Source organism: Cystoisospora suis (genome assembly GCF_002600585.1).
Source record: "Cystoisospora suis strain Wien I chromosome Unknown contig_3025, whole genome shotgun sequence".
NCBI classification, from domain to species: domain Eukaryota; phylum Apicomplexa; class Conoidasida; order Eucoccidiorida; family Sarcocystidae; genus Cystoisospora; species Cystoisospora suis.
Window position 1 is genome coordinate 2,614 of NW_027155820.1, and position 22,024 is coordinate 24,637.

General features: G+C 54.7%; 6 protein-coding genes across 6 annotated transcripts; 4 read left to right on the plus strand and 2 right to left on the minus strand.

Moving 5' to 3' along the window:
• Window positions 1-6: 6 nt before the first annotated feature.
• CSUI_006052 (uncharacterized protein) lies at window positions 7-346 on the plus strand (the record flags this gene model as incomplete). The annotated part of the gene is made up of 1 exon (XM_068066217.1): window positions 7-346. A coding segment is annotated over one exon (234 nt), but the record flags the coding sequence as incomplete, so codon positions are not given.
• Window positions 347-823: 477 nt separating this feature from the next.
• Window positions 824-5,078, plus strand: CSUI_006053 (patatin family protein; the record flags this gene model as incomplete). Its single annotated transcript, XM_068066218.1, has 5 exons — window positions 824-1,744; window positions 2,016-2,742; window positions 3,153-3,536; window positions 4,080-4,427; window positions 4,896-5,078. Coding segments are annotated over exons 1-5 (2,142 nt in total), but the record flags the coding sequence as incomplete, so codon positions are not given.
• A 321-nt stretch (window positions 5,079-5,399) lies between these two features.
• Window positions 5,400-10,448, plus strand: CSUI_006054 (acetyl- acyltransferase b). The gene is made up of 12 exons (XM_068066219.1): window positions 5,400-5,435; window positions 6,166-6,571; window positions 6,848-6,936; window positions 7,073-7,146; window positions 7,251-7,352; window positions 7,618-7,755; window positions 7,845-8,008; window positions 8,106-8,234; window positions 8,375-8,504; window positions 8,602-8,772; window positions 8,878-9,048; window positions 9,253-10,448. Exons 2-12 carry the CDS (start codon window positions 6,437-6,439, stop codon window positions 9,414-9,416), a joined length of 1,467 nt encoding a protein of 488 aa, XP_067921804.1. The 5' UTR covers window positions 5,400-5,435; window positions 6,166-6,436; the 3' UTR covers window positions 9,417-10,448.
• On the minus strand, window positions 9,585-11,586 carry CSUI_006055 (flagellar associated protein). Its single transcript, XM_068066220.1, has one exon. It carries the CDS (start codon window positions 10,918-10,920, stop codon window positions 10,003-10,005), a length of 918 nt encoding a protein of 305 aa, XP_067921805.1. The 5' UTR covers window positions 10,921-11,586; the 3' UTR covers window positions 9,585-10,002.
• A 1,360-nt stretch (window positions 11,587-12,946) lies between these two features.
• Window positions 12,947-15,763, plus strand: CSUI_006056 (heat shock protein hsp70). The gene has a single exon (XM_068066221.1). It carries the CDS (start codon window positions 13,675-13,677, stop codon window positions 15,673-15,675), a length of 2,001 nt encoding a protein of 666 aa, XP_067921806.1. The 5' UTR covers window positions 12,947-13,674; the 3' UTR covers window positions 15,676-15,763.
• A 1,363-nt stretch (window positions 15,764-17,126) lies between these two features.
• Window positions 17,127-18,792, minus strand: CSUI_006057 (uncharacterized protein). The gene is made up of 3 exons (XM_068066222.1): window positions 18,359-18,792; window positions 18,052-18,126; window positions 17,127-17,532 (listed from the first exon to the last, which is right to left on the minus strand). The coding sequence occupies exons 1-3, from the start codon at window positions 18,556-18,558 to the stop codon at window positions 17,310-17,312; spliced, it is 498 nt and encodes a 165-aa protein (XP_067921807.1). The 5' UTR covers window positions 18,559-18,792; the 3' UTR covers window positions 17,127-17,309.
• Between the last annotated feature and the right edge of the window lie 3,232 nt (window positions 18,793-22,024).

Here is a 22,024-nt window from a genome sequence, read left to right on the forward strand (position 1 = left end):
TCTCTGTCTGCCTAGCAGGTCCAGCGTCTTCCCGGTACCGTACCGTCTCTTACGGCACCGGGCGTCCCAGAGCCACTAGACGCCACAGAGCTTTACCACTGTGGCCAGTAGTTTCGGCTGCCTACCACCGCGTTGCTGTAGCAGCTCACCGGCTGAGTATTAGCCGGTTGAGCACTGCAGGCTTTGGCGGGCATATCACCCGCGACCGACGCTGCGTGCTGGACCTTGTGGGTATGCTGTGAGCGAGTGACGTGTGTGCGGACGGGAATGTGTGTGAGTGTCAGGTGAGAGGTGGAGGCGACTCATTGGTGCGTGCCTTGCTCCGAAGCTAAAACGACAGCCAGAGAAAACTACTAAGTTGTGCGCCGGCCATTGCAGTAGCATCCTGATCTGTTCCACTTGCGGACACCTGCCTTCGGAGGATGGCGAACATCCCGTACATCTGTACACACAGGACCCTGGAGCCGTGCAGCCCACCAGGGGCATCAGTTTTTCTTGTAATTTGCCGTAGTTTCTCCCGACACCGGGCCGGGCACCTCGTAGACAGGCTGCTCTAACCCCTGCTGTCCGGCGGTCGCGCAAAATTCTCGTTAAACCATCGCGTGCACTCAGGGCGTGAGCCTACTGGAATGCATTCACCCTGCTTGCTAGATAAACTGGCAGAGGCTCAGAAACCGCCAAGGGAACGCTCGCGCAGCCGGTGGCCGAAGGTTGTGCGGGTTGTCGAAAAGACGCTCGGGAACTTGTCGGAGACACAGGAAAAGTGTCTCGAGCGCAGCGCGCGCTGTCTCCAAACATCGCCTCGGAGTGTGACGGTCACAAACCCGACACCCAGGTTCAAACTACATTGCCGCTTTGTTCTGTGTATAGGAAGGATTGGAAGTGGCAGCGGTTTTTGAAACTTCATCGGTGCGTCACCGGTTGCTTGGCACAATTCCTCTGCGCTTATGTGTCTTTGTCCACATAGTTAAGGGCGGCACCAACTGTAACTTTCCGTGCGCGGTATAGATCTCGTGACAGTATGATATTCACTTGGTCGGCAGTTGTTTCATCACTTCCCAAACACTAGTAATGCTGGTGGCTTGACTGCACTGTTCTTGCGGCATGCCTGCCGCACTCCCTTTCTGTAGAGTGGCCCGGGCCATGGGAGGAGAGACGGCTTTCCGTGTGGTCCATCCCGGAGCTACGCGGGCTCTCTGAGGCACAATGGAATCCTTGCGTATTGGGATGAGCTACCAGCCAGCATGGCAGCCGCTCCTGTCTTGTCTCGAGCAGTTGAAGCTCGCAAGCGAAGTCCCCAGCTCCCATTGCCTAATACGGTCGGCCCCCGTCTGCTTTTCTTTCCTCGTTTTCTAGTGCTTGCCGCGATTTCCGTGGTGCAGATTTGGGCCGGGACTTGCCCGTCCTTCGCCACTCATCCCCTTTCGCCCAGACTTCCCCGCGCTGTGGCGTACGGCTCGGGCGCTGTGCCAGATTGCCTGCAAAGATGGCCGCGATGTCACCTGATGTCAGATTTCTTCAAAGACGCAGCCTCTCATAACGAAAAGGACAATCTGGTTTTCTGCCGATGCTTCCGACAGCGCCCAGTACGTGGGCCCGGCTTTGCACTTCCATCGAAGGCGATGTGCACGGCTCAGCGTCACTCCACAACACAAACTGCAGCCTCCTTCTTTCGCCGGAGACGACTCAAGTTACGCTACGCAGAACAACTCGACAAAGCACTCCGGCGCGGGGTACCTCTTCGGTAGGCGGAAGGGCTCAGCAGACCTTGTAGACTGGATGCGCCGTCGCCTGTATCGTAATGTCTGTGCAGGTTACGGCCGCAGATCCCAGAAGGAAAGCCACAGTGAATCGTGCTGCGCTTCACAACGTAAAGCCCTGGGTTCATCTGACGTGCCCACTCAGGCTAGCATTCATTCGTGTATCAAATGGTTTTGAAAGCATCGTGCGCTGTGTGCTTAACAAGCCATATTCACACAGAGCAGTCTGGACCTTGTTTCTGCTCGTTTTCGTAGGCTCCTCGAAGTCAGTGGAGACCTGCGACCTCCGGCATACGGTTTCAATCCGATGCTTGTTATTCAGTTTGATACTCTTCTTGACAGCGTGATATCTTCTCCCCTGGCCGCTCCCTCCCGCGCAGCCCGGGCGTCTATTCTTCACTTTCTGTCGAAAGAAGCAGGCAGCAACACGGGCGAAGCCATTCTCAAGGCAGCGCAGACATATAAGACATTGACGGGATCTCTCCTCAAAGTCGTACACCCAGTGTTACTGACGATGTACAGAAGAAAGGCCGGTCAACGGGCCGCAGCAGCATCTCTTGGGAACGACGTGCATCGCCTCGCGTTGGCCATTGAAGGTGGCGCCATGCGGGGATGCGTAAGTGCAGGTATGGCGGTCGCGCTGCACCACATGGGGTTTGCTGATGCTTTCGATGCTGTATTCGGCTCTTCTGCGGGAAGCCTCGTAGGCGCGTACTTCATCTCCAGACAACTCCCCTACGAAGGGGCACAAATCTACTACGACTGGCTCCCTCATATGGGCAGAAAGTTCCTTGATCTGAGACGCATCGGTCGGGGACTAGGGCTTGGATTCCTCCTTGACGGCGACATCCAGGACTTCTTGCTAAACAGGTTGGGCAAGCCACTTCTCAATCTAGATGTGCTTCTTACAGACATCGTACAGAGGCAACAACCGCTCAACTGGGAACGATTTCGGGCTAATGACAGAAAACAGCCTCTCAAGGTATGCCAAGAATGGCCATTGCACGCGGCTAATGACAGTCTTGTGCAGGCACCCGTGACCGAGGGCACTGGAGAACGAATCCAAACACTGGGAAGACACCACAGAGACATTTCATCATGACTCTTTTCTCGTTAGAAAGAAACGCTCGCAGGGACCGGTAAACTAGGAACCACCCTGTCAAACTCCATCACTTCGTGAGAGGCTTCCCCTTAACCAAGCTGCTAAAGAAGTTCCATGTTCGGAAACACCGTGGCCATGCGCAGGCGGTTGTGCACCCCGTTGCTCGTTTTCAGGTTTGTAGCGTTAGGTCTACACAGGATACCAAGAAGCTGTTCCTCAGATCTCTGTAGCTTTTTTCGTTCGTGCGTATGGATCTGGGAGGCGTTTTGTGTGGCTCATTTCTGTTGCAGATTGTCACCTCAGGCTTATGGAGCCAGCGTCCCATTGTCCTGGATAGTGGCCACGGGAACGTACGAGATTTGCCGTCTCTCACTGCCTGTGTCCGTGCGTCCATGCTCTTGCCAGGCCTTGCTGGACCTGTTGTTCACTTGCCCGCGCACCCAGATTCTAGAAATCTGAAGTCTCACTTCCTTCCTCTCATCGCTTCTTCTGCTCTCCCCCGGTTTGCCCGTCAAGCTCCATGTGGTCTTGTGTCCGAGCCACTAGCTGATGCTCTTCTGTACGAACCTGTCCCATACCGTAGCGCGATTGCACAGGGCTACGACCAGGTTCTGGTTCTCCGTAGTAGGCCAGACGGAAAACGCGTCGGAAGGCTAGCCGGGGTCGAAGCGGCGGTACGGACCATCCACAACTGATACCTGCATTTGGCCCTGATTTAGCAAATCCTGACAACGTGAACGTCCGAACGTACCAATCAGGAGATGACTATTGCGCGCCGCTTCACATCGAACGTAAAACTGTGCGTTCGTCCGTCGACATCAAACTTGTTCATTGCAGTTTTCCCGCTGGTGACCATGACAGACGGATCTGCAGCCATATCTGTCTTACTTCCGTTCTGCAACAGTGTTGTCCCGGCCTGTGTTCAGCGCGCGTCACTCCCGGAGCGAAACAGCTCCAGCGAACAGTGGTAGTAGCTGTCACGGTTCAGACTGTGGGAAAATAGGCTAGTCGCTCTGGTCACTTTTCTTTTCTCTTGCACAACTTCCACATTGGATGCGGGTGGCAACGAACCGGTCACTTTTGAGTTTTAGCTTGGGTACGGATGCAGGCTTTTTGTGTAGACGTCCAGTTTTCCTTAGCTTTTCTGTCCCTGTCCCGGCACGGAACCAACCAATCTTTGACGGGGTTTCCACCTCCCGCATGCTGGACTTTCTCAGATCGAAAATCGTCTGGCACGGCGGTTCTTTGCGGGGAAGCACAAGCTCGTGCATGTGTATGAATACATGAAGCAACGTCAGCACCGGATACGGTACATGAAGGACATGCTGGTGTTGAACAGCGCGACCAACAACGTGGAAGAAATAAAAGTGGAAGATGCGGAAGGAGCGGTCAAACGAGGGCACGCATTTGCTGTCGCACTGGATGCTTCCAGCAGCGAAATTGCCCGCATAGCCATGGTCCGAGAGCAAATCCTTCAAGGAGTGAGGGCTGGCTTCGCTCGTTTATTCGACGTCGTTGTCCCAGATCCTCAGCAAAGAGGACAAGGATTTCAGGAAGCTTTAAAGGTAGGCGGCACACTCTCGGAAAAACTCGGCTTCGCTTGAGGCGCCTCTGATGGCTCGGTGTGTACCAAGTTGTGACCTCCGTGAGCTGTATGTGTCTGGTAGCGTCTTTCATGGAACGACCGTTTCACGCACTCCTGCCCACTTGAACCAGAGAAAACCCTTCACGCGTCAGCAGTGCTTCGCTGCCAGAAACTCGTCGGAGCAGATTCTCTGTGCTGTGTGGCTTTAACCGTCACTTGCAACTCTTTTGAGGGTACAGGGGACACTGTCGCTGTGGTGCTCCCCTATGGTGGTGATACTATGCGGTGAATCCACGGTCACCGTACTACATTGGCATCCCGCCTTAACCGGAGCAGACCCCGCTGACGTCAGTAAAACACCCGAAAGACAGCTTTTTGGTCCTGCTTCCATTCTTTTCTACCGCGGGTGTATGCCCCCCGCTTTCGCTTTCTTCCGCTGCCGTCCCAGGTGTTCCCCGAGAGTCTTCAAGCCGTGACTGAGACATTGACCTCAGCCTCCTCGCCGATTTCGTCTATCCCTCCGACGCCTCCGCCCTTCGACGATGTTTCAAATCTATCGGCAGATCCGAAAGAGCTCGCGGAGTACACTCTGGAATCAGCGTGTCAGGAAGAGCGCCGACGGAGGGAGAATGTAGGTGATGCCACGTAGCATCAGAGGTTTGTTGCTTTTTTCCGGAAGTAGCTTCCCTTTTCTGTGTACTGCTATTTTTAAGATATGTCTTCGCTCGTCGTGCAGTTTTGAAGTTGCCGGTGCGATCTCGATTTGTTTTTGTTTTCTAAGACTAAGGACCTAAGTGCCAACGCCCCTGCGTCGGCAGTGAATTGTCTTCGCCGCTCAATTTGGGCGTCCAGAGCTTCCTCAGTTTGAGACGGAATAGTGTCCGTTCCGCTCTCCTTTCTTAGAGGAGAAGGAGCGCCTTCCGATCGCCATTGCTGCCAGGTGGCCGCGGGAACACAAAACCGGAGTCTGGAGCGAGAAAGCTTCTCCGTGAGTGAGCCGAAGCACGCGTATTAAGCATCAGTGTCCACGCAACAGGCAGCGAGAGCCCCCGGGGACGCAGGCAACAATACGTGTCGTAGAAACCTCGTGTGGTGACACAATTTGTCGGCCCCGCCTTCAGGGAACCGGTTAGCTGTACCAAGGGTCTGAGCGCCGTCTCCTGATGTGCACACTCTCAGCACTGGTGATCTACTCCGGTGACGCATAGTTCGAGAGATGCGTTAAATGCCTCTAATCTAACATCAGATAACAGTACCCCGAAGACAAACTGGAGAAATACCAGCTGTAGCTTCAAACGTAGCGAAACCGGCGTCACAGTGTCGAGGCGCCTGATAGCAAACCGAGGGGATTCGCTCTCGAGTTTGGCTCCTGCCGAGTCAAGAAAGTGAAGCCCTCCGAGGGCTCCGATGAGTTGGTCGGGATCACTTCGTGCGGTTGCTTGGAGTCGTTCGAACAAATTGAGGGTCCGGGTAGCGAAGACACCCCCAAACTGACACAGTCATTGATGTAACAGTATACATATTTCTGCCGGCCGGATGCATCTTCGTGGCGAGCTCACATTTCCGAAACCAGAAGCGCCCGGCATCACAGCGCTTCGCCAAATGTGAGCTCCGCTTCCCGTATACGGGCTCGAGGCCGCATGTGTCTGACAGAAGTTAACAGGACAGACAAGGAACAACGCGTACACCGGCGATGGCCAGTGCACTTTGCTTCCTAGGTCGCAGTGCAAAGAAGAAAGAACAACGCGTTCTTGAGCTGGCATTCTCAGCAAGCGTTTGACAGGCACTGCCCAGTCGAAGAAGTGAGCCTACTCGTAACCAGAAGCGCCGCCCCTTGGAAGGAGACGCCGCCACTTATGTTGGTGAGCTTGCTCATGCAGCTGTGCCTGAAGACTACTTGCTCCTCTCCTGGAGTACATGGGGCGCGCTCTCCGACTGTGCAAGCCTCTATTTTCAGCTTTTCAAACAGACCAGGGAAGGTGAAGAAGAATGCAGTTCCCCAACTGCATTCTTCTTCACCTCCTGTACCGCGGCAATGAATCAACCGGACCTCTTGTCGCGAACTTCCAGGCCTGCGCGCACCAGTTCTCGAAGCGCCGTTTTACATATGACTTGAAGCAGGAGGTAGGAAGGCAAGTGGGCAATCAGCCATACTTAGCGCGAACTCAGCCATATCCGAGGCCGGTGTGTTCCCACGCTCTACGTGCGAAGCGGCGAGCCCAGTCTGAAAACCAACTATGCCAGACCCTTTTTGGCCCGCTATTGGGCATGCGGATCTCTTCGATTCGATGACTGGCTGGTCGAATGCCCAGGAAACGCCACAGCAACCTCTTCTGCACAAGTTCTGTTTCGCGCCCCAACTCGCTAGCGCCGATGTTTTGCGATTGACGGTTCCTGTAGGATAGAGTTCAGGCACGAGCCCGTCAGCACACCATGAAGCGTCTCTCCACGATTTCGCACCAGATCACTCACGCAGGAGTCGCACGAGAGTAAGTCATTCCATCAGGGACAGTCGCGGCCTCGAAATGCCCGTTTCCCATCTGTGCACCAGAGCAAGCAACCGAGAAAAGGTGAGGACGCTTTCCCTACACACAAAGTTTGCATGGTCCGGCTATCTGCTTTCAGAGACGGTGCGTCCCCGGACGACGTGATTATCTGCGCTGCTCTACGGACGGCTATCACGAAAGCAAAAAAGGGAGGTAAGACAGGATACACGAGCATACACACGTCACATATGCAACAGGGTAGTTTCGTCAGCACCAGAGTTCGAGGCTCCCTGTCTGTGTCTGTGCATCTGCTCCAGGATTTAAGGACTGTTATCCTGAAGATCTTCTTGCTTCTCTTATGGAAGCATTGCTGCGAAAGACTGGGGTTGATCCGTCTCTCATCGGCGACGTATGCATCGGTGCGTCTTGTGTCAAAGCACACCTGTACGGAACTCGTCTGCTTCTTTCTTCTGCACCCCGTCGTTAGCTTCGACCATGACACTCCTCAAACTAGAGGGCTAAGGGCTTTTTGCCGTGACGTTTTCATTTCCGAGGCCGTCACCATGGATTGGAGAGCGTGGCAGTCGGGTCAATATGTTTGACTACTAGCGATCTTGACTGCCACACGTCTTTCTTTGCACGATTGGATCGAGGATACCTTCTCTTGTATTGCTTCTGTACTAGGAAACGTGCTCCAACCCGGTGCTGGAGCCCTAGCGACGCGCATTGCTATGCTTCTTGCGGGTTTGCCCTCCTCGGTCCCGGTCCAGGTAGTAAATCGTCAATGTAGCAGCGGCTTGCAAGCTGTTGCTACCATAGCAGGTATGTTTTCAAGCGGAGAAATGAAGAGGATGTGGCGCGCACCTCGGCTGTTGCAGAGCACTGTGGCGGTCTGTTCTGTTCTCACGCAGCATCAATCAGAAGCGGATTTATTGACATCGGCATCGGCGGGGGAGTCGAGTCGATGTCACATTTTGATATGATGACCACTCTGAATCCAGAAAAGCTATCTGAGAGAATCTTTGCTAACGAACAGGCAAGAAATTGCCTACTCCCAATGGGCTTGACATCCGAGGTACGACTTGCAGTTGTTCAGACCCCCTGCGACCCCTCTTTTTGAGATTCTCGGGTTTTCGACAGCGTGCAGCCCCTGTACTGGTGCGGCCGTGCAGAATGTTGCCACGAAGTTCGGCATCACTCGAGATGTTCAAGACCGCTTTGCCGAGGAATCGCACGCAAAATCTTTGGCGGCACAACACGACGGTCTTTTCAAGGAAGAGATTGTCCCTCTTCGAGTGAAGGTATCACTCCGATGAGAACCAAACCTGGCGTCTTGTTTGCGAGGTCGGATTCCGAGTTTCAGCACGCAGTTTCGCCATGGTGTTGTTGGAATTCTCTGCTTTCCTGTCGGTCATCTTGTTGGCGCGGGGCTTTTCCGCAGGTAAGAGGCTCTGATGGTGTGGAGAAGGAGGTTGTCGTTGACCAGGATGAAGGACCGAGGAGAGGAACAACTGTGGCCACGCTTGCAAGACTGAAGCCAGCATTTCAAGCCGGAGGAACGACTACAGCCGGTACGGCATCGTCATCAGAGAGCAGCCTCCTTGGGTCGCCAAGGGTGAGTATGAAGCAGGCGTCAGGGGCTGTCGTACGTTCGTGTGCATGTCGCAGGCAATAGCAGTCAGATTTCTGACGGGGCGGCTCTAGTGCTTCTTGCTAGGCGGTCGATAGCACAAAAGTTAGGGCTTCCTTGTCTCGCGCGGTTCGTCACGATGGCTGTTGTTGGTGTCCCTCCTGAAATAATGGGAATTGGCCCCGCCGTTGCGATACCGGCTGCCCTCGGTGAGTCACTACCTCTGTCAGAGTGCCCCGATTGAACACCACAAATTTCTAAGACACCAGCACTTCTCGCTGACACTAACCTACCGTCCTGGCCGGACACCGCAGATCAAGCTCGACTAATGGTGCTTTGTGCTGCTTCCGCGGCGGTGTGCTTAGCCCGGGCGGAGCTCTCCATGGAGGATGTTGACGTATTCGAGCTCAACGAAGCGTTTGCGTCCCAAGCAGCCTACTGCGTGAAGAAATTAAATATTCCTAAAGAGAAGCTCAACCCGAAAGGTATGGCTGTCTGGGATCTCTGGTGCCGTGTTGCGATCTGCCGTTCACTGGACGTTTACGGACAGTAACAGGCCAAAGTGAGCAGAGAGAAGAGACGCCCGTGCCTCCCCGAAGCAACAGGCTGATCAGCAGATTGGCTTTGGGCTTCCGACATGGCCGTCAGTCCGGATCAGACCAGTGACTCGCTTCTGGTTTGTTCTGCAGGTGGTGGCATTGCTTTGGGTCATCCTTTAGGGTGCACCGGCGCGAGACAAATAGCAACACTCCTTCCAGAGATGAGGAGGACTAAGGCTCGTTATGGCGTGGTGTCGATGTGTATTGGAACGGGCATGGGAGCTGCCGCCGTTTTCGAAAACCTGGTCCGATGAAACTGAACCTGGTCAGCTGGAGAGGATCCGAGATTCCGGCCGCCGTCCACTCCAGCAGCGGTGCTTTGTCGGCCTCCGAGCACGCATGCTGACGATGCAGGGGCGAGCTGAAGAGGTCCCTTCATTCTAAATCTTAAACTCTCTCATCGAACGCTTTTGCCTAAAATAACGCTTAGCGAGAGAGTTTCACCACGTGTCCGGGTGGGGCTAACACTACAGGCGGCTTAGCACAGGTGGCCTTCGGCTCCCAGCTCAGCCACGAGGTCTGCCTCCTAGGAAACAGGGAAAAAGAGCCGCGTCCTGATAGAGTGACCTGGGTATCGCAGCGGCGCTACTCCGCAGCCGCGGGAATTCCCCGGGGTAAAACTCCAAGCACGCACCAGTTCTCGACATTGTTAGGATGCGATGTTGAACGATGTTCTTTTCTCTTGACAGTCGACACAGTCACCTTGTCCGGGTAGAGTCTGCGATTGTCAGGGCTAATCTGTGTAGACCAACTGCGATATTTCACTCTCGCCACGGATTACCAGCAGAAAGAAACAGGCAAGGATCAAGCTCCTTTCGTCCAGGAGGAGTGGGCTACTCATCAAAGTGGACTGCTGTTCCACCATGATGACGTTCTCGCCGGGACCTTCAAGAATCTCTTCATTTTGAAGAGCTGCGGACTGCTCTCTGGTTTTTGTCGTCCAAGATAGGGTTGTAACCCGCCGTTATGCGGGTTCTGCTCGGGTTGTTCGTAGCGCTTGTACCGTCCAGAAGCGTGACCCCGCGCAGCTTTTGTCAGTCGGATAAGCCTCATTTTTATCTCATCTACTTCGCGATTTCCTTCGTGAGCCTGGCATCTGCGCGCCAGAAGCTGCATCTGGGCAAGGCCGTAGGCATTCTGGATCAGCTGTCGCATTCCAGGCTCTGGAGGAGCTTTATATCCGTAGCAGTGACAGGGGTTGTGCTCCGAGGGCAACGGAGAAGTTCGTAGAAAGGAACCTCGCTGCCTGGAGCTAAACACCGGGTTTGATTTCCTGTATGCCGTCAGTCCCTTGGCTGTAACTGCTCCATGTAGGAGACCCCGCTTATTGATTGCCCGGAAGTTCGGCATGTCCTGCCGGGGACTTGAGGGGCGGTGAAGCTGCCATTCGTGCAACACGGCCCTTGCGTTGTTCTTCGAGTTTTCTGCTGCCCTGAAGCCGTAGCAGTGGTCCGGTGAAACGACAGAGCTTTCGGGATTCAACGGTTTAGCCTTCCCGATAGTACTTCGCTGCACGAGGGGGTTGCGCGATTTCAAGCTCGGGTGCGAGGCCACATACGACACCTGAGACGAGAAAGCGAGAGGCGTTGTAGTCGGCGGAAGTAGCCTTCTGTTGCCGACGCCTTGCGGGAGAACGGATCTTCTTGCGGCTGTCGCTTGGACGCGGACCGCCCCTGCGGACACTTTCCTTGCGCCGGGGCTTTCACGTAACCTCTCGAGCCGTGTAGAAGGCCAGGCAGTCCTACCCTGTCCTTGCATGGCTGCCAGGTGCTTACCGAGCCAGCAAGTATTGCGTCTCAGGCTCAATGGTCCTTGTCACTACCACCGGCCCAGTCGGGGCGAGAACGAGCCAGCCGTTGTCGAACACAGTATGCGTCGCTGCATTTGCAGAGTGCGGGGGAGTGTCGGCGTCTTCACCAGGACGGAAAAGTGGTGGACAACAAACCGCTACCATCGTTCAGGCGAAGAGCGGTCATTGAAAACGAACTCGCATGCATGTCTTTCGAAGGTTCAGGAAACTGCTCGGCGTGCTATTCTGCAACAGTGTCACGTGCGCAATGCAGGTCGCACACAGTGACGCAGAAGCCTCTGCAATGCCGCCAGCAGGGGACGCGTGCATCAAATGGTCAAGACGGGTAGCGAGGAAGACTGTTCCGTGGCCCCTCAGCCTCGATTGTCATTGAGATGTGGGCTCACGCTTCTCCGAGTGTGCTCCTTCATGGATGCCCGTGGCAGAATGTCAAGCGTGAGCTAAATGTTAGTGTCATCGAGACTGTACATTTTTCTTGTCCGCCGCGGCTCTTCTGATCGAGACGACATTGTAAAGTGCAGTCTAACGCACATCTGTTGTCGCGATCGCCGCGCGATCAGTGCTCGTCCGCAACTGTGGTGGCGGGTTATTGCACAAAGCGGGTGCTAGCTTGGACAACCGCTCATTCTTTGAAGTAGGTGCACACACGTCACCAACGGGTGGCTTTCGACATGCGTGCCCACACTGGAGCGGTTGCGGCCCCGTGTTGTACCGGCCGAACAGCGTATGTCGGACGTTGCCTCGCGCGTATGGAATTCGTCGCTCACGAGTCTTCGTGTCCGGTAAAGGGGGCTCACGGATGCGGAATCAAGCGACCCCTGCAGCTATCCCTCTGGAAAATCATTCGCGGAGGGCGCCGCGGAGCGGTGATTTCTGAAGCGTGGCGCTTTCGACCGCCGCAAGAGACAGCACGCGGATTAAGGCTAGCTCTGACGACCCGACCTTTTCCGGCCTCGCTGTAGACCTGTTTGGGAACACACACTGGCTTCTTGGTATTCAGCTGTCTCCCATAGGACAGAAACGCAGGCCCCGTTCGCGACCGTGCGTCTGTACCAGCTAGCTGCGCGTCCACGGCTCAAAACTCCCGACAATTTTTAACTAGGAGTGACCGTGCACTGTAAGATGTAGTACGGGAGCTACGCAACAACGGAATGTTTCGTATGCCTCGCTTAGAAGAGCATACAAGGTTGCTAGCCTAAGGGAGGGCACGCGTCAGGCGTTTCTGAGAAATTGTTCCAAGCCAACATCCTATGCGACTCAACTGAGGATGTGAGCACCGTGAGTCAAGCAATGGTACGCTGTCGTATCAGCAGAACAGACCCGACGACATCCCGAAAGGCACCGGGCGGCTCAAGCAGACGTTCGTCGAAGTTCGCGCCGTCTGCCGACGCGGTTGTAGCCAAGATCACATAAAAGCCCAGTTGACAAAAAAGTTCTATCAGATTCTGCCACGACCAGTGCCAGTGAATTTCCATACGCTAAAAACAATCTGCCGGGCAATACAGCCAGTCTCCTCTGTCTGGGGTGGAGCTGGTGTATGCACTCCCCGTTCAACAAGCATGCTCTCGCGGTGAACTTGTCGAAACGGTCACTGACGCAGCACAGACCCCCTACGGCACTCGGTAGAGGTGCGAAGCTCCTAGTCCGGTAACCGCGCCGGCAGTTTGGCATCCGTCCGGCGGCGGACGGATGCCAAACTGCCGGCGTCAATAAGTGAAGCTTGCTTTCTTGCTAGCGTAAACCCCAGCAACCTAGACCAACACACCTCGAAGATGCGGTCTCTGGTCTAGCTAGTGTTCGCGAAAGACTTTACTCCGGCACAGTTCACCTCGCCCCATGCGCGAACCCCTCTGTTGTTACATGGAAAAAGAACACCACTCTCCATTGCCGCAGCCAACACAAGAATAGCCCGAATGAGTTTAGAAGCGGTCGGGCGCCCTCCCGGAGGTACAGAGTTTTCCTCACGCACGGACAAATTTCTTCCCAACGCGCCAGCAATGGTATGCATGCTTCGCCCTTTCAGACTCCCCCACACGAAGTTTTATCCAGCCGGGTGGGGTTGCGGAGACTCTCGACTCCCACGAGGATCACACACAGTACAGTCAAATGCTGTAGGTGAGCACGTCATCAGTACTAGACACGGTGTGTTTTTCTCAGGCAGTCCGGGTCGCCAGCATTGCGGCGGACGCGACGCTCGCGAGGTGTTGACGGCAACTGGGTAAGCAACCAACTGAAAGCGTGGTGCCAGGTGGGCGGCTGCTCAGTGGCGGTGCGGGGACCGGCGCCTCCAGCTGCGGGACGCATCGCTCCGTCGCCTTCCACTCCCACTGCGACACAGGTTGTGAAGAAGGCGGAGGGGCAGATAAACGTCAGTAGAGAGAAAGTGTGCGCCGCACCGGTTGCGTTTCGTGAAGGGGATGGTTTTAGGAAGACATAGCGACCCGTGTCGGTTTTTCTTTGTTGTCACTTAGGAGTGTTATCGGCGTTTTTTTCTCCTGCGTCTTCGTTCTCTTCTGTTGAATCGCTCGTGCGAGGGGTTCCATTAGAAGGTACTCTAGCACCTACACCTCGTCTCTTTGCCACCCGCCACTGCGGAGCTCCCGGGATTGCCGAGTGTTTTTGCCTCGTGTTTAAGTGTGTGGTTTGGTATCTTTTCTGCGTGCTTTTTCTTTGTATTCCCAGTCGTGACCTAAGTTCTCAAAATGTCAGATTCTCCTGCTGTGGGTATCGATCTTGGCACCACGTACTCCTGCGTGGGTGTGTGGAAAAACGATGCAGTGGAGATCATTGCGAATGACCAGGGTAACCGCACCACCCCGTCATACGTCGCGTTCACCGACACCGAGAGACTTGTTGGAGATGCTGCGAAGAACCAGGTCGCGCGCAATCCGGAGAACACAATTTTCGACGCCAAGCGCCTCATCGGGCGTAAGTTTGATGACCCGTCAGTCCAGTCTGACATGAAGCACTGGCCGTTTAAAGTGCTGGCAGGGCCAGGAGACAAGCCGCTGATCGAGGTGACTTACCAGGGTGAAAAGAAGACTTTTCACCCGGAGGAAATCTCGGCAATGGTGTTGGGGAAGATGAAGGAGATCGCGGAGGCGTATTTGGGGAAAGATGTGAAGGAGGCCGTCATCACGGTGCCCGCCTATTTCAATGATTCACAGCGTCAGGCGACGAAGGATGCTGGTACCATTGCAGGACTGAGTGTTCTTCGTATCATCAACGAACCTACAGCCGCAGCGATCGCATACGGACTTGACAAGAAGGGTTGCGGCGAGATGAACGTCCTCATTTTTGACATGGGTGGTGGCACTTTCGATGTATCGCTGTTGACGATTGAAGACGGCATCTTCGAGGTGAAGGCAACTGCAGGTGACACACATTTGGGTGGTGAGGACTTCGACAACCGTTTGGTTGATTTCTGTGTGCAGGACTTCAAAAGGAAGAACCGCGGCAAGGATATCAGCACCAACAGCCGTGCTCTTAGGCGTCTGCGGACTCAGTGCGAGCGTGCGAAGAGAACTCTCTCAAGCAGCACTCAGGCAACTATTGAAATTGATTCGCTCTTCGAGGGTATTGACTACTCTGTGTCGATTTCTCGTGCGCGGTTCGAGGAGCTATGCATGGACTACTTCCGCAACTCTTTACTGCCTGTTGAGAAGGTGCTGAAAGATTCAGGCATCGACAAGCGTTCTGTAAGCGAAGTTGTCCTTGTCGGAGGTTCCACACGTATCCCTAAGATTCAGCAGTTGATCACGGACTTCTTCAACGGCAAGGAGCCATGCCGCTCAATCAACCCGGATGAGGCGGTTGCGTATGGCGCTGCTGTACAAGCCGCTATCCTGAAGGGCGTCACAAGCTCTCAGGTGCAGGACTTGTTGCTCTTGGATGTTGCGCCTCTGTCTTTGGGTCTGGAGACCGCAGGGGGCGTGATGACAAAGCTGATTGAAAGAAACACAACGATTCCGACGAAGAAGTCTCAGACTTTCACTACATACGCCGATAATCAGCCTGGCGTGCTGATCCAGGTGTACGAGGGAGAACGAGCAATGACAAAGGACAACAATCTCCTTGGTAAATTCCATTTGGATGGTATTCCCCCGGCCCCACGCGGCGTTCCCCAGATCGAAGTTACTTTCGACATTGACGCCAACGGTATCATGAACGTGACAGCACAGGACAAATCCACAGGCAAGAGCAACCAGATCACGATTACGAACGATAAAGGTCGCCTGAGCCAGAGCGAGATCGACAGGATGGTTCAGGAAGCCGAGAAGTATAAAGCGGAGGACGAACAGAATAAACACCGCGTTGAAGCGAAGAATGGACTGGAGAATTACTGCTACCACATGCGACAGACTCTTGATGATGATAAATTGAAGGATAAGATTTCGTCCGAGGACAGGGACACAGCCAACAAGGCTATCCAGGGAGCACTGGATTGGCTCGACAAGAATCAGCTCGCAGAAAAAGAGGAATTTGAGGCGAAGCAGAAGGAGGTTGAGGCGGTGTGTACGCCAATCATCACTAAGTTGTACCAAGCAGGGGCCGCGGCCGGCGGCATGCCTGGTGGAATGCCAGGCGGCATGCCTGGTGGAATGCCAGGCGGCATGCCGGGAGGCATGGGTGGTATGCCAGGTGGAATGCCTGGAGGTATGCCTGGCGGTTCAGGAGGCCCTACTGTCGAAGAGGTGGATTAAATTTTGATGGCACGTCCAGTTGCCATTTTTAAAGGCAGTAGAAATTTCTGCGCGCATGCGGAATTTGCGTGCATTTTTCTTCGTGGGCACGGACAAGTCCATCGGTTCGTGCAAACATCAACTGCGTAACGTAACGTTTTTCTTTATGCGTGTGAAGATCAACCTTTCTTAAAGTCGATACAGAAAGAAAGCTGTTCCCCCAGTGCGAGTGCAACTGCAGCGGTACAGATTGTAGCTGTAGCCCGTGAGGGAAGGAACGCGTAGTTTTGCACGGTTTGCCAGCCAGGCCCGGGGGGGACAAGACGAACGGTACCCATACGTTGCCGTTCAGTTTCCGGCCGGAAAGGCAGTACGTATAGTTCAGTGTGTCTGCGGTGCCCGGCACCTGCCAGAGCGAAGGGGAAGCAGGACGCAAATCTGCGCGAGCGTATATTCTAGTGGTGTGACGTCACCTCGTGAGAAAGAGGTATACTAATGGCAAGTGTACCGCAGGCGTGTAGCTGACTTTCAAATGCTACTGTACATCATGCACGGCACTACTGTTTAGGTGGGCTAGTAGCCCTTCGCCCATCGCCGAACAGCTACAAAGAAAGTTTCACATTTTACGACGCGAATGGCCTTGCTCTCGCCTAGAGGGCAGGGGTGGTGCTCCTTTGGGGCCCTTTTCGCGACCAGGGGGGACGAGACAGGTAAGCTCGATGGCGGATTGCCAGTGGGCGTTGAGGCGTGCGTAACCTTGCCCTACAGGACAGTGAACGTATGACACTACGAAGATAGATGAGGCAGACGCAGCACAATACAACCCCTCAAAACCCGCGAACAGCTCTACTCGCGCGGTCTGACTCCGCAACTTGCGCACGCCGCCTGGCATTTCTTCACTGGTTTTCTCTTCACCTGCTTCCTGGTTTTGTCCTGCCTAAGCGATTTCCACCGACCCCACGCAGCGACTGCGATCGGCTCAAGGATCGGCTGCCCTCGCCGAAGTCGCCCGGCCTTATCGCAGGCCTGCACTGTTAATCCCCACGCGTTCATGCACAATCCTGAAAAGGTGCCAGCCAAGGACGGGGCAAGCCGGCGAGGTCTACAACTTTCTTCGCTGCATTACGGAACACCGAAGACTTCACAACGGACTGCCGTCAGGGCACGTTCCGGCCGTGGTCCCAAAAGTAACAGTTTTTTTGACTGGGTCCCAGGTGGCAATCGAGAGTGATAAACACCAGAGTGGCTTCCAGAAGATCTTCTGCTCGTGGTAAACAAACGCACTTTCAGCAGCAGAACAGGCTGTCCCCGCAGCTCAACCGCCCGATCTCACGGCAACAATCCGAGACTGTCACAGCTCGTGAGAAAGCTTCCCCGTCTGGGCCTGTTGAAAAAACGGCGGGAATACCTTAACAACCAGGGTTCCAGATGGACACCGTGCGCTCTGTACTCACTCACGCACAGAGTTTGGTTTCTGCTCCACGGTCAGACGGCACGGAACTATCAGAGTCAGCTCAAAGCTGCCGGAAGAAGGAGCGGACGATATAGGATGCCACTGGAAGCCGGCCAAACCCCCCTTGCACTCCCCGGCGGCAGCTACTGGACAACAGTAGGGTTTCACCAGAGCCTCGGGAGCGTCAGCTGAGAGGTCTGTATCACGCCCGCCTTCCGTGTATTCGGTACCTCTCACAAACATTTGGACGAAACGGAACTGAAAGTGGGGACGCATTCGTGTTTGCCCTGTTGCTCTGGAGGGTTCTCCGATGCTCCGGCTGAATGCCTCGGTCTCGCGCAGCTGCTTGTCGTTCGAGATTCCTGAACTGCTCTGTCTGTTTGAATGTCGCCGCCTCCAGCTCCATTCTCCCAATGTGGCGCAGTCTATGAGTAAAGGAAAAAACGGGGCACCTGCGAGACAAGAGTCGTGCTAGGAGCAGCGTACACTACACGAAAGAGGCAAGTGAGACCTTCTCGATACCCTGTGGGCTTCAGTCGATCATCACGTACACAAAGACGGATGGACACCTTGGCCGCTCCAGCCCCGCTCTGGCGTCCCACTGAAGCCGTTTGCTCCTAGGCAGAGGGCCAATGGGCTTGGCAAGACAGGCCAACCCCATCGAAACTAGAGAGTGGCACTTGGTGAAGCGTGGCTCATCCCGGTCTCAAAACCGCGCGACGCCAGACACGCGCTGATTCTGCGAGGAATGGGAGAGCGCGACACTGGAAACGAGCTCGCTTGTTAGGGAGATTAGAGTCGGCTCCGCCGGGCTCCCAATAGCGCGTACGTGCCCGCAGCACCTGTGGAGAATTTGGACATCGACAAACCTAGAGTACGCTCCCCGACGTCCAAAGAGCAGGCACGCGGTGTTCAACAGACGGTTTGGCGCTGCTATCCCTTACCGAGCTGACTGGCATTCCCAGCTTCTCTTTTCCATCTTCGCTTGTGCACGTTTGTCCACCCACTTCACCAACCGCCTGCAACAACGAATGAACAAACGGGTGAGCAGTAGTCCAGGGAAGTGCAGTGCACGCTGGCAGCTACTTGTAGGGCTGGCTGCCCTCGACTCGGGCACGCTGCCGAAAGCTGTCACGTGTGATGCCAGCGGTCGGAGTGGCGAACCCGGCCTGCAGACAGTTAGAAGGTACCTAGAGACGCTGAAGATCGGACTCGCGACAATAATCTGGTAGCGGCGCGCCGAGCTCTTACCTGTATAGCTGCCAGGCAATAAGAGCAAGAAGCAAAAGCAGTACACTGATAGAAATCAGACCTCCCATGCCTGGCCCCGCTATGGTCGTTTCTCCGGGAAAGCTGTAAGCTGTTTCCGTCCGAGACACGGCAGTCGAGAGAGCCTCCGTTCTGTTCTGCTCGACAGAGGCGTCAATGCCAGCCATCGCTACCTCGTGCATCTTCTGCTGAGTTTGGAGCTTAGCATTAGTAGCAGTCTCGGAAACCACGTACTCCAAAAAGCGGCCTCTGGTTTTACCGCTTCTACTGAGGATTCTCTACAAGTGAGCGAGCGCTAGAGGGCCGAAGCGAGCGTGCTGTACGACACACCGCTCGTTCACTGCCAGGTTGGCTGATGCTATCAATAGTCACAAGAGCCAAGCGACTATAGAGAACCAACCAGACACCTGACCGCGGAAAAAAGTACTAGACCTATAGCCGTATTCCACCGACCGTCGATCTCGCATTGGCTTTCGGATCTTACGGGAGGAGTCCCGCCTGCGCATGCGCATGCGGCCGGGCGCGTGACAGCCGTACATGAGTTCCTCTGCTGAAACGGAGTAGGCTTTAAGGAGCGCAAGAGCAGCTTTCTAAATTCTTAGATGAATTGTCGCGGTATCCCGCGTAGTCCGCTAGTAGCCGCGGGATGGTTGATAAGGCTGTTAGGCTAGCCGGGGAAGGCAGCATCGCCGGCGGTTGAGAACAACGGTCCTCACACACGAGTCTAGCTCGGTCACTCAACTTCCTGTAACGGACACACGTGATCTTGGACCCTTAGTAGTGATCGGGTCAGGAAAAAAAGGCATCAACGATAGATGTACCTTCCGTCTGTGTTGTCCCCGCAACAGGCTTTAAGGCATCTGCGAGGTCTGAAGGCGTCTTCAGCCTTCAGCGGAAGGGTCAGCCCAGCGGGGCCATAGTGTGTAGCCTGCCGACTTGTATGAGCAGCGCGTCCAGCTGGGGAGGCGGAATGGACACGCGATGAGGACGACTGGAGTCCGGCGGGTACGAGGGAGTTCAGTTGTTATTCCGTTGCTTTTTCCCCAAAAACCTTCTTAAAGGAAGTAATTTCGCTGAACGGTGTGTCATGATCCTGGTGGTCAGCTTTGTTATCGCCATACAGGATACGGCTGCTCGCGTTTGTACCGCCGCCCAGAGTGTTCGCGGTTGATTCCGATCGCGTCGGGCGTGGTGGAGCCCGGGCCTGACCCCAAAAGAATTGACGTTGAAGTGTTTGTGCCGTGTGCGAAACAGAGGCGTGCTGTTCCCTTCACTGCCTGTCCCGGAACTCTTTGTCCCGGTCCAATAGGACACATCAAAAGCTGCCTGTCCGGAAACTCTTTGTCCCGGTCCCTTAGGACACATCAAAATTGGTGCCGTGACCCGGGAAGTCGCCTCCGTGTCCCGGTGCGCTGCTGAATTCTACCCACAATCGGCAAGCAGTGCAGAAAGCATTCGTTTACTCGCGCGACGCGTCGTTTTTTTCGCTTTTTCGGGAGTTTTCAGGCGCCATAAGTCAGTCGGGTGTCCTGTTTACGGCGTTCCATCGGAAAGGAAGTCCGGAGAGTGGAGAGCGCGCCCTTCGTTGCGCGGACACGGTAGACTCTGAACGTTCAGACGGAAACTTCCTCGCAGTTTGAAGCATAGCGATAGCATTTCCTCGTTTTTCCTGGGGACTATCTCTTAGCTGTTTTCATTTACGAATTAGCCAGTATGGTAGAAAGCACTACTTCGGATCAACGTGCGGTTGCAGCGGACGCCGCGGGTAGAAGTAGCGGTTCTTCAGCTACTGCCGAGGCTCGCGTGAGACAACCGAAGACGTTTGTGGACGAAGTCGTTGACGCAGCAAGAGAAATTGAACGTCTTCAGAGAGACTCATCAAGAGGAAAGTCTGCTCCTTCCAGCCGGGAACAGAGGAAGCATGGCCTTGATTGGCTTGGGGGTATCAAGGGAGTACGAGAGATGATGTTAGCAAGCTGCGTATGGAATCAGGCTCGAATCCGATGGGCCGTACATCAGGCTGCCGTGTGACGCTTTCGTATTTGGACAGATCCCTTTTATCGACCGGGACGAAGAGGCGAAGAAAGCGGTCGCTTTACCGGAGAATGACCGCGACCGGGCCTTGCAGACTGGTGACCTTCTCCAGCCAGACAGTCCGGTAACCAATCGGGAACACTGGTTCCGGTTGTTTGAAGCTGAGTTGTTGGGTCGCCACTTGTCGCGTGACAAGTGGCCGGATATGCTTGTTAATCAGTCTTCTTCTAGCATGAGACAAGAAGTGGCCTCGGTTATCCAGGCCATTCGCTCTTCAGGCATTCCGGCAAACAGGGTGTATGACGCTGTCCAAGATAAGTTGCTGAATAATGCAGGAATGAAGAACAGTGCGTTGACCTATTATCAAAGGCTGCACAGCATTGTCCCCGGCTCAAGAGGAGCACGTGAACTTGCAACTTACCTGAAGGATTTGGCTATCGACTACGAAGTTGCCAGAGTGCGGATGGCGCGAGAACTCAAGCGACTACAGGGGATTTCGAAATACACGTCGACCCAGATCTACTGGATGGCGCTACAGGGATACCTTCACGATTCTGTGCCGAGTGTTGCTTCGTTTCGCATTCAGGGTACCACAACCCTTTATTCATCGTATACGTCTGCGATCAATTCACCGTGAATCAGTCTTGAAGGCTCGGGAAGAAGAGAGTAAAGTAGTGGCGGCAGTGACAGGAGTGAGTGACGACAATAGAAAACGTCGAGACGGAGCCTGCGCGTGGAAAATCGGCCCGCGGCGCAGTTTTGCTAAATTGTCGCGTACGGCTATAATTTAGGTGTCTCTAGATACCTCTTCTTCCCCTCTATCTAGCTGTACTAATTTCAAAGCGGTACGTGGCCTAGGTGCCGCGGGTAGGCCGCTGTGCATTCCCCTTCCCTTGCTCACGATCATGCAAACGGGGTCGTGCACTTCCTTTACCCTCAAACACTAAGATAACCCCCCACAAGTTCTTTTACATTCGCGTCTTCTTTTAGCCTTCCCTAGAAGGCGTCAATTCCTTTTATCTCTTTGTGCAGCTCCTCGTTTCTCTCCTTCGGTGGGGAAGGTAACGCGTCGACGATCTGCTTGCGGTGCTCAGCAATCTCATGACGTGAGTTTCCCTTCTCAGGCGCTGTAATCCTCCCGGTCCGGCCTGGGCAGTTCTGGCTCACGATTGTTATGCCCAGGGGCGCTTGATTTGGCTGTCCTGGCTTGCTGGGAAACCCCCCGGCCCTTCATGTCGCGACCTCGACTTTTGCGATTGATGTGTGTCGATCTGCTGGTCTTGCTTTTGCTTCGTCGCCATCGGTGATTTTTTCTTAGAGAGTGTGTGGGTCCTAGAACTGATTAGTATTGCCGAGGGGTCGCGAGGTTTTCTCCCGTTGTCCCTGCGGCGTTACGTAACTTGGATTTCGGCAGGTTGTGGGAGTCTGCCCTAATTCTGTCCGGTGTACGCTCGGCAATTCGTTAAAAATAGGCTACTATTTCTAGCGGTTGAGACCGGATTGCAGAATCCTGATACTTTCTCTAGTTTTCTCCGGAGCCAGTATACAGTGTGTGATGGCACCCTCTTCAAACAGGGAGACGGCTCGCTCTGCGCGCCGACTCTCGCCTGTTGA